The sequence below is a fragment of the Rutidosis leptorrhynchoides genome, chromosome 9 (assembly GCF_046630445.1).
Source record: "Rutidosis leptorrhynchoides isolate AG116_Rl617_1_P2 chromosome 9, CSIRO_AGI_Rlap_v1, whole genome shotgun sequence".
Lineage (NCBI taxonomy): Eukaryota > Viridiplantae > Streptophyta > Magnoliopsida > Asterales > Asteraceae > Rutidosis > Rutidosis leptorrhynchoides.
In genome coordinates, this window is record NC_092341.1 from 305,898,120 (window position 1) to 305,909,716 (window position 11,597).

General features: G+C 38.5%; 1 protein-coding gene across 4 annotated transcripts; it reads right to left on the bottom strand.

The window, feature by feature from the left end:
• Positions 1-313: 313 nt before the first annotated feature.
• Positions 314-9,263, bottom strand: LOC139866379 (uncharacterized). Of its 4 annotated transcripts, none has more exons than XM_071854609.1 (9): positions 4,773-9,263; positions 4,482-4,696; positions 4,236-4,383; positions 3,925-4,129; positions 3,547-3,831; positions 2,765-3,474; positions 1,698-2,362; positions 1,495-1,583; positions 314-703 (listed from the first exon to the last, which is right to left on the bottom strand). In XM_071854609.1, the coding sequence occupies exons 1-7, from the start codon at positions 9,102-9,104 to the stop codon at positions 1,709-1,711; spliced, it is 6,549 nt and encodes a 2,182-aa protein (XP_071710710.1). In that variant the 5' UTR covers positions 9,105-9,263; the 3' UTR covers positions 314-703; positions 1,495-1,583; positions 1,698-1,708. The 4 variants fall into 4 exon arrangements, with proteins under 4 accessions (XP_071710710.1, XP_071710709.1, XP_071710708.1 ...); XM_071854608.1 differs by having other exon boundaries at positions 363-703; positions 1,678-2,362; positions 4,773-9,262; XM_071854607.1 differs by having other exon boundaries at positions 364-703; positions 1,499-1,583; positions 4,773-9,262.
• Positions 9,264-11,597: the final 2,334 nt, after the last annotated feature.

Here is an 11,597-nt window from a genome sequence, read left to right on the forward strand (position 1 = left end):
CTAACGATTAGGTAACAACACTTTTCATTTCATTTGATTCGTTATTTGTTGAAGACATTTCATGCCTTTTATGCAAGAAACACGCACGATGTGTGTTGCTTGTATTCTGGTGCGGGTTGCATTAAAATTATAATGCCTCGGATAAATGGTGGATAACACAAACGTGCACGCGCCGCATTTGGTGCATGAACAGGGGCATATTGGCAATAACAAAAAATCGAGAGCATATCGTTACACTTCGAGATTTAGAGGTATTTTGAGAAATTTCCTAACAAACAAACACAACTGCTCATTGGCATCATCCAATTCTTATTGGGTCAAACCAATTTCATGTCTCATCGGTTTGAAACGTAGTCCACGCGATTTTTTTAAGTAAATAAAATTTCACAAAATAGGAGATACACTCCAAATTACAAGGTCATTTATCACCTAAAACATCTCTGTGCATTTTTTAATAAAGCAAAAAAATCAATGATTTTGTCATAGTCAACATCTACAAAAACTTATTATCAATACTCAACTGAAATTCTCATGACACTAGAACAAATTTCTTTCTGCAGATGCAAACATTAACTAGTACAGTTCATAAACTTGAATGCAAGTAAGACACTGAAACATATCCATCTTCTTTTCAAATACCGTGATTCGGGTAAATGTCCATGGTCTTTTCTCCCTAATATTCTTCTCTATTCAGCAACATTTCCTACAAAATTTGCAACTCCATAAACAAGCCTTCTTCATCGATATCAAATTTTTTATCACATTATTTTCCAAAATTCAAACAACATTCTTATATCAGGGCATGCTCTAATAAGTTAACTTTGATGCATCAAACAAAAAAACAAACTAAAATAGATTCAAAATTTTTAATTTGTTTAAATTTACTAAATGTCCGAGAGATCGGGTGAGTTCATCTTTGCTACAATTTTTTTTTTTTTTTTTTGGCAAAGTTGTGAACTAGGAGGCAACATAATGACTTATAAGGTAACTAAACAAGATTCAAGCAAAAGAAGAAAGATTAATCAACTTGATATCCTAATCACACGCAAACGCAATTTGAAATTCTAAATCCTCTTTTTGTTGGCAATTTGATGTTTATAACTTTTTGTTATAATAATGCAAGTCTTAGCTAGTTGGGCTAGTTTGTTTACATTATTGGTTTTAAAAACTAATAGCCTACTTATAACCCAAACTATTTATATGAATGATAAATAATATTTAGATTAATGATAAAAAATGAGCCTCATCTAATCTAATGTAAAGCTTGGATGGGGGTCCCATAGATGAAAGGCTAAAGCAACTAAGCAAGCCACCCAAAACTTATACTACGGTGATGTTCTTCAAAAATGAACAAGAAGCATTTGAGTAAAAGAAATTGATGTTCATCATGATACGCATGTGTACCAAAAGATACGGATATTAACTTATTGTCATATGTACATTTATCAAGTGTCTTTTATGCCATATTAATAAAGATATATGAGAAATACCAACTTACTGATCAGATAGGATAGAAACTTAGCCATCAGTTGAACTTGAAGACAACCTTAGAATTTGATATTAAGATATGATGAATCTGCAACCTGCATATACATGTACACGTATTTGTCAACATCTTTGTTTTAATAAATGGATTAAAACTTCAAACAAACATAACAGCAAGTACATGAGACATACATTACACAGATTTTAATAACCTGAGCAGTCCTCAAGTATTTTGAGTCGAAGATTCTGAAGCTGGCTGTTTTGCTACATAAATCTGCTTTACTTTTGTTGAAGGCGGGAAGCTTTTATCTGCCCCTGAAGATTGGTATCTTCCATGGAACCCTGTTCTACGTTGAGTTGACCATTGACCCGTTGACTTATTTTTTGGAGATACCCCTCCACCACCTCTTTGGTTATTATACCCATATCCACCGGGAACATTATTATTGTACTGGTGAGAAGACAAATTCTTACCATGTCGGTTATGTTGATTCTTGAACTTAACATTGTTATCGCCACCTACACCTACCTGACCAGCATCTCCAGTTGGTGTTGTTCCTGATGAAATATGGCTGATAGCAACTGGACCCGATGACGTGGCAATCGACGGTCCAGAAAGTTCGTCGGGAAAATGGGTGATGGTTGAATCTCTAACAACAGGAAACACCAGGCCATTGGTATTAGATGGAGTTGAAGCTTGCGGTTCTGAAAATCTATTGGGAGGATACGTTGACTGGTCAACAGCATGGTTGTTGAACTGAGATGGTCCAGTCATCTCTTCTGCTTGTTGCTCTAATGGCAGTGACATAGGAACCACATGTAGAGGTGATGAAGGCATGTGAGACCAACGTGGTTGAACAGACATCTCGGGTGCAGTCTAGTTACATATGTGATCAAGTTTTGTAAGTACAATGACAGTATATAGTTTATAGTTATAAACATAGTTATTGAGATACTCCATGTGGTTTCACCAAAATTGCTGATATAGTCCCTAGAGTTTTTTTTACCGAGATAGTACTCGTGGTTTTCAAAATGTTGCTGAGATAGTCCTTTTGTTATTGAGATAGTCCTTTTGTTATTGAGATAGTCCCTAACCACAGGGATTATCACAGTAACAAAAGGACTATCTCAACAACATTTTGAAAACCACGAGAACCAAGTAGATAAAAAACCTTAGGGACTATTTCAGCAATTTGGGTGAAATCACAGAGACTATCTCCTTAATTATGTCTAGTGTATACTACACAAATATTAATATTCAAAGAGGGTGAGGTTTGACCTGAAATGGAGGCACGTCAAACATGGTCAACATGGGACCCACGGGTAAAAGGGGGGAGCCAGGAGCAAGATGTTGGATCGGCGGCTGCATGTTAGGAGGATTACGTGGTCCAGAACTGATATTCAAAGACTTCATTTCTTCTTCACCTCTACTAGAAGATGTTGGATCGTGCTTCCAGTCGGGTTGTTTTCCAGAAGGTATGTAAGTAGAACCCATAAAGCTTAACCCAACCTGCCCAAACTGACCAACCGGGGCGTAATGGTTATAAACAACCATATGCGGTGGTGGCGGGGGTTGCACACCTGGAATACCACCAGGGGAACCAATGAACGGGCCCGTGTATCCTGTAGGAGGACCATAAAACGAGTCCATGCCAGAATGGTTTTGCCAGGGTGGACCAATATGCCTTGAACTTGAGTCTGTGGGTTTCTGGGGTTGAGACTGGGTCCCACGAGATTCATCATGTGGGCCATAAGCAAAGACTGGACCACTCATCATGGGATGATGATGATTCATCTCATAGAAAGGAAAGTGAGACGGATGCGCACCATGGAAATGAGAGAGCATCGGGTTTGATGATCCTTGTGGACTCGGTAACGGCGGCCATAAAGATATTGGCAGAGTTTCAACTGAAAGATCGGCAGGAAGTGATACACTAAGAGATTCCTCAGGTTTAGATTGACTCCCTGATTGTTGATCCCCAACCAATCCTACAAACGTTTGAAAAATATATTAGATAAAATAAAATTATTTTATTAAGATGCATTTAAAATTGGCATTACCTCCTTGGATACCGCCAACGTCACCTCCAACCTTATTTGGCCCCGGGGATGAAGCGGGTCCCATCCCATTACCGACTATCTCATCGGTATCAATGGCAGCCACTGCAACTTCAACTTCAGCCTCACGATGTTCTGTGATTTGCTCGTCCTTTTCAAAAAATACGTTACACTCATTTTCAGTATTTGAATTATGAGTAATGTCGGGATGAAAAGATCCTTGAGACCCGATCACATGTGAAACAACATGGCTACTAGGAGGAAGTACTGTTGGTGAGGTAACTGCACCTGAATATGAAGTGATATGACGAGATAATCGTTACATGAACGTACAAGGAATAAAATTTCATTTTTTTATATTTTGTGAACTTAATCTTTTACCAAACTGAATTTTTTCACCAGCAAGTAGAGAGTTGATTGGACTTGAAGAAGATGCAATCGAGATTCCCTTTGTCAAGGTTGATGAAGATGGCAAAATGGAATCACTAACCAAGCTGGTATGATCGCCAATAGATGTTACATGTGTCGTATCGAAACGCGCAGGCTTCATAGCTTCATCTAGTTGAGTCTGAGTTAATGGAATGACCTGCAGGTTGTTCTTAGATTAGTTTAGTTCAAAATTTCACAAAATTATATGAAGAGGAAAAAGAACAATGCTCAAGGAAAAAAAAAACAAAAACAAAAATTTTAACCTGTTGATCCATCCGTGCATTACCCCAATTACCCAAAGATGTCTGAACATTATCAATGGCCTTACTTTCATTCTCAAATATGAGATTTGAACCATCATCTTCGTTGGCACCAGATACTGCAGATGCAGATCCTCTTTGAAGGGTCCTCCTGTAAAGCAATGTATAAGGTTAAAGTGTGATACAAATAAAATTTATAAAGCTTTTCGTTTTGCATGATAATTTCCAGTTCTATGAAGAAAATTATACTTGTTAGTATGTGATCTTATCCCAGTCTGAACATCTATCACAGTAGGAGTCCCGATTGGAGCCAATGGTTCCTTATTCACTAATCCCCGACCTTCGGAACCAACAAATTCAGAACGGATGTTTGACCCTTCACCAACCAACGACACAGGAATTTTATTTCCACCAGTTGATGTTCCTTTGCTTTGAAAAGAATAACGTTGTGCTTTTCGTGGTTGCTGATGAAATAAATAAGAAGTTAAGCTATATCCAGACAAACATTAAAAAGTAGACAAGTATATAAAAAGTTGAAACCTTTGTAACTCGTGATTTTGCCTTGATTTCCTTTTCTCTCTGTTCACGTCGGTCATTCAACATCTGTCGTTTTGATCTCACCTCAATGAAGTCATCTTCATCACTAGGGCATTCAATGCCCGGTTGCTTAAACACGCGTACAACACCAGTCTGCAAAGGTGCGTCAACATCTTCTTCCGGAATGTTCCTCTTCAAGTTGCCTTCAACAAAAGATGATGAAATAGCCTGAGTTTTAGTTTCAGTTGGTCTTTCAACTTCTTTCCCCAGCCTGTTTTCAGAAGTTTCAGGTACCACACGCTTCAATGAAGTATTGGACCCCATATGACGCCTATACCCACTTCTAGTTAAGCTTCCCATACCTTTATTGTTAAATTTGTCATCTGAACCTGAGTTATAAAAAGAACCCATACCCAGATTCAGTCTACTATCAGCATTTTCCCGGACTCGAAACTCGGTTCGTTGAATTGGACGACGATGTTTTCTATGGAACTCGTTGGAGCCTGATGGATTAAAAGGTTGAAATGTTCTTGGGCCAGGCTTTCGGGCTGGGTAAACATTTCTTCCCCTGTTAACAGATGATGGGCCTGGATCCTTTGACATCGGCACATTTTTTTCTCCGGGACCCTGAGATGATGATGTGGCATGACCTTTTTCTTCAGTTTGTGGAACTTGTGTCATTGTAATTCTGTTATCAGTAGCATTGGTCATATTACTTTGACTGTTCTCATGAGTTTGACTTGGCGCCTTTGAGACATTACCAGACTGATTATTCGAGTAGATAGCAGCATTTTCTTGAACGAACTGATTAGGTAGAGAACTTGCTGAATTCTGATGCAAACTGAAGTGGGGATGATGAATGTTTGGTTGAACAAAAGAGGTGGGTTGAGAATTCAATGGAAGAATCCCATGAGAAACAGGAGATGTATATCTCACCTGACCAAACTGGAAGAGAGGAGGGGGTGGCTGTGATGGGTGCATGTGGGCCATGGATGAACTGACAGACGAGTGAAGATGAAGTGGCATCTGTATAGAACCGATTTGTATTGATGGAACGGGTGATGGAATAAGAGACAAGCCAGAAAACAGCCCAAACTGGAGTTTAACTGGTGCATCAGTTTGGTTAGGAAAAGAAGATGGTACAGGTGTGGGAGACTGGCCCGTTGATGGCATTTCAACAGTAGATGAACTAGATATATGAGCATTTTGAGGTTGTTCATGATTCACTTCATCCACTTCTGCCTGTTTCTCTACAACTTCTGGCTTATCAATTGTATACCCATCTGTTTTCGAGTCTCTCTCAAACTCATCAGCAGGAATTTTAACTTCAACCCCCTCATTAAATCCCAAGACCATATTTTCTAACCCATTAGATGAGTTTTTCTCCTCAAGATGCATGTGCTCAAACTCCTGTGTGAGATTGATGTTATCGTCAGGTCCTTCATGAACTTCGTCTTCTACCCCATAACCATCATCTTCGTCATACTCTTCTTGTTCCTGCATCTCATTATGGTTCCCAACACTCCATTCTTCATCCTCGTCAGCTGAAACATACTTTGATGCTGCCATTGCAGGCTCATCATTCACTAAATCCTGTTCGAGTGGCTCTTTCCCTTCAGCAGCAGTAGTTATTACCGAACAACCAGCAGAATCATCCAGCTCATCATTAGTGAGATGTGTTGGGGAGCTAGGTGGGCTTGAAACCGAAAGAGACGACTGTGAGTCACACCTAAGCATCTCATTATTGTCTTGTGGGCCACCATAATTCCCGGTTCTTGCAGTTGATTCTAAAGAACCAGATGGGTCAGAGAGTTCATTATCTCCTCTCACTGAAGATTTTGGTGCTGATGTTATTGATGGAGGGGGGAGTACACGAGGCTGCCTCATAGAATAACGTGACCTCCCATAAGAATTCATATACAACTTATCTGAGTATGGAGAACGAGTATTACCAACGTTGTAATATTCTGACTCGATATCCCTATTCTGGCCATAGGGTTCTGCATCCCCAAACGAGTTCCACCTTTGATCAATATCAGAATCTTGTATCCCTCCTCTGTATGGAGACCTTGAAGACATATATCCACCTCCATATATATCTTTTCTTGGAAACGATCTCCCACCCTGATGACCATTTTGGTCATTTGGTAAGAAAGATGAATAGTTTCCAGCTTCAAATGCATCCCTTTTCCATGGATTAACAGGCGATTTTCCTCTATCCACAAAGCTAGATGAAGCTTCTCTAGAAAACTGAGGCCAATCAAAGGGCCTATCAATTGCAGACGAATCAGAATTTGCTGAAGTTGTAATCCTATCCACCATTCTCTGACTAATTTCCCAGTTATCATCTGAATCCACAAACACATCGTTATCTTTTCCACCAATTGGAACTTCATCATCGGCACCCGTATGAACAATATTACCAGTCTTTCCAACTTCAGCCTGCCGCTTTGCGATCTTAGCCTCCAATTCGAGAAGCTTTTGTTTAGCACCTTGTTTCCTTCTTTCTTCCTCAAGAAGCATCCTCTTTTTTTCTTCTTCTCGATCATTCTTTAACTCTTCAGCTTTATGAATAGCTTCCATTTTTTCTTGTTCTGCTCTCCATGCAGCTTCTCGAGCTTCTTCTTCCATCCTCCTCTGCCTTTCTTCTTCCTCTATTACCACCCTCCATCTTTCTTCATCTTCTCTTCTTGTTTGCTCCAAAGCTCTTTTTTGTTCTTCAACAATTCTTTGTCTTTCCATTTCCTGCATCTTCTGAACTCTCTCGAGTTCAGCCTCAAAAGACTCCCTAACTGGATCATGAAAATCTGTCTGTTTGGTCACCTCCTTCCTCCTCTTAACCACTCCAACCAAATTACCTGTAAACGGATCTCTTTCATCATAAACACTAGAACTGAAGTCTTTATTATAATGATCATCATTTGCAAATGAAGACTTCTCCCTTCCAAAATTCAGTAACGGGTCACTTGTAGAGAGCCCCTTACCAATCGATGGAAAAGTCGATTTTGATCCTGCTGGCTTCTGGTAACCTTCATTTCTGTACCTTGGAGAATCAACCGAGTTATTCCAAAGTCTATGTCCCCCTTGTCTCCCTTGCATTGTAACACCATAGTGATCATTGTGACTATCACGCGCAGTAACGTGTTGATTACTAGTAACTTGTGGTGCAGTAGATCTATCTTTGTAATTAGATGAATTCCTCCACGTGTTGTTGTCTCTATCTTCCCTACTATGGAAATTTATCTCTCTTCGGTAAGGATCAGTTTTAAGAGCTTCAGAAGTGGGCCCCTTTACAACGCTACTAATGTGCTGATAACTTTCAGATTGAGTATTAGGTGGTTTATGTGGCAAAATGCTACTCCTTGGCATGTCAAAATCCCTATCCCAATATGTTTCACTTTTAGGTAACTCCTGATCTCTACCACTCTTGTTTACAAACGCATGGCTAGTATCCCGCTCATCATCAGCCCAATCAGACCTTGGATTCAACCACACATGTGGCAGAAACTCATCTTGCTTCCTAGTATGATCCACACGTTCACTGCTTGACAATGGAACCTGCCCACTATTTTCATTCACACCATTTGCAACACGAGAGGATGATTGAATGTGAACCGAAGAACTAAAACGAGTATTGTTTCTTAGATCATTGGATGACTCCTCACTAACCAACTGCTTCTGTTTTTGAAAAGACTCTTCCTTTTGTTTCTGTGCAGGTCCAGTTGACACCGGCAAGGCAGCCCGTAAAGATGGAAAATCTTCCCCCCTCAAAACTACAGCTCTCTCTAAATGAGATGCATTTGAATGATGAGATGACATCATATCTCCATGTCCATGTCCCCCACCAAACCTAGCAGAAGGCGGCATATAAGTACCACTTCCCTTTGATAATGAACCTTCATTATACTTCAAATTATCAACCTGATTGTCACTACTAACTTCCTTCTCTTGCAATGCAACATTCCCAGGTTTAGTCCAACCCATACCCGAAGACGAAGGCCTTGAACCACACCCTAAACCAGCACCGCCAGCCACACCTCCCCCTGCACCTGAAGAATCAATTTTTTCATACTCTCTTCTCAGTGAAGGCAAGTTCAAGGGGGGTGGAACGGATAATTTGGGTACAGGCTTCTGTAAAGGACGGTTTCGTGATAGAACAACCATCCCACTACCCCCACTAGCATGGCCACTGAGTCGGGCACGATTTGTCCCAACACCAGGTCCATAAGTGCCACTATGAGGTGGATAATTATTATTATGAGAAGGCTGCCCATATGATTTATTCAAGTTTACAGGCACAAATTTGGATCCAGAACCACCATGGTTATTGGCCATACTCGTGCAATCCAACCTGCAAAACTTGTTCTCAAATCGCAACAATGCATCAAAATCCTAACCCTAGGTCTCTGTCCCCTTCAGAAAAATAGCACAAAAACCGCGCAAACCTAGTCCGTACACTCGGTTGAGCAGCAGATCACCTCACTTAACACAACTAGCAGAAAACCCTAACAGACAACAAACATTATAATCGCAATTAGAACACTATGATCGATACACATAGTAAGAAATACAGCGAATAAAAGCACACAATATATACGTACACACACACACACATATATATATATATAGAGAGAGATAATAACTTAACTAAAACCTAATCGATGTTACATATATATAACAATTCACCGAATTTAAGTATATAAAATAATCAATAATCAATTAACAACAAAACACGCATAAAACAGCTCAATAAACAAACAGATCTAAACGTATACATCGTAGAGACCATACCTATAAAATTAGTAATGAAAAAGTGAATAATTAGACTAACCTTAACGATGAATATGCAGAAGAGGTGTGAATCGGAGGAAGACGTAGAATTGGGAGAAGTCGGTGCAAAAGAGGTTTTATAAGTTTAGCCGTTGATTTAAATGATCTGACGGTTGTAAAAGGTATCAACGATTGATTCCCTAGCCTCTTTTTTTGCTTAAGCTTTGATGAGTTAGTTACGCTTTTACCCTTCTCAATTCCCTATAATTGCGCTTCGTGTCCTTTTATTATACGGAGTATATGCTCAAAGAACCCGTTCAAATTCAAAACCATATATTATTGATTTTTGAAGTATATGTTACGAGTACTTATATCAGTTTACATCACTTGTTACAAGCCAAAAAGGTTGGGGGTAGTCGAGTTGTCGATCAAAAATGCCGGTAACTCTTGTTGTGGGCGTTTTTTAGGCATAAGTTAAGGACATGAGGCGTAAAATAATGAAATCTTTAACATACGGTGGAATCATGGTTGCAAAAATCGGAAAAAATGGCCGAGAACTCGGCGAGAACTCGGAAAGTCAATCCTGAGGAGAACTCGTTCTATGAATCGGCCAAAAATCGGTCAACGCATAATTTATCGGTCAACGACCGATTTCTCGGAAAGATCGGTCAACTTCTAGGTCAAATCGGTCGACTTCTCGGAAAAATCGGTCAAATCTCGGAAATTATCTGAAAAGTCTAATATTTATTCAAAAATATATATTTATATTAAAAGTCAACGAAAGTCAACCACCGAGTTCTCCCGAGTTCTCCGAGAACTCCTAAAAATTGTCCGCCGAATACTCCCCGAGTTCCGAGTTCTTCAACCTTGGGTGGAACTAATGTGGTTGTATTAATTCACAGAAGGTTTTTGCCCTTTTGAAACAGAATGTTATAAGGAGCTTCTAGATTGAAAAAAAAATTAATTAAATTCAATCTATTCTATTCTATAAGCTAAACACTCTATCACGAAATCGACCACAACCACACTCTCAAATTTCTTCATCGGAACACTCTTAAATTCTTTTTCAAAAAAATGTTTAACAACTCAAAGCAATTCCGAATAACCAAATCAATATTTACTCATTTCATTCATGAACTTTTTGGCATTTAGTACATCAAATACACCTAGCTACTTTTTTTTATAAACGGGCAACGACATCTCGTAGAACAAACTCTTCAAATATGTATGAGTTATTCAAATATGTATGCGTTTATAGATAATATGGCAAAGTATAATAGGGGTTTGATAGCACTTAAAGGGAAGCAGAGGTCGATAAATTAAATGAATGTGTTTACTCTTCAATACACTTTGTTCGTATGAGCTTTTTTGACAATCCTAATCAAGACATGAGGAAGTGGAAAAGTGTCAAACGAATGAATAAGATGAAAGTGTGGGTTTGATAAGTTTAAGGATAACATAGAAATTTCAGGTGACCGCAACGAAGATAAGGAGTAAGTTTTTAGGGACATATATTTTTATGTAATTTATTTTTAAGAACTTCAATTCAAGTTATGTTTTTTTTACTAGGAAATTTAAATTATGTAATTTAATTTATATGCTTTTAAACTTAAAAGTCTTTCTTCAACAAAAACAACAAAAAGCTTTATGCAAGTTCTATATCATCTATCTATAGTTTCTATTAAAATCCTATAATGATGATTTCATTATTAGGCTAATTTCTTTGTTAGAAAAAAACAAAAAGAAAAAGAAAAAAATCTAATCCATATTGATGATGTCATCCACACTAATTATTAATTATATTAATTATATTTAAAAAAAAGAAAGAAAAAAAACACCCGTGTTTAGGGTTAATTATTTATCCCGTTCCTTTTCTCAACTACATTAAAACCCGAGGTAGTTGAATGGCGATCGATGGCTTCCATAAAATCAATCGAATGATTGATTGCATAAAAATCAAGCGACGAAGGTTGGAGGGTTCCAGAAATATTTGTTCAATATCTTTCCGTTTTTAATCTGGTTTAAAATCCGATATTATCATTTGATTTTTTCAGCAAT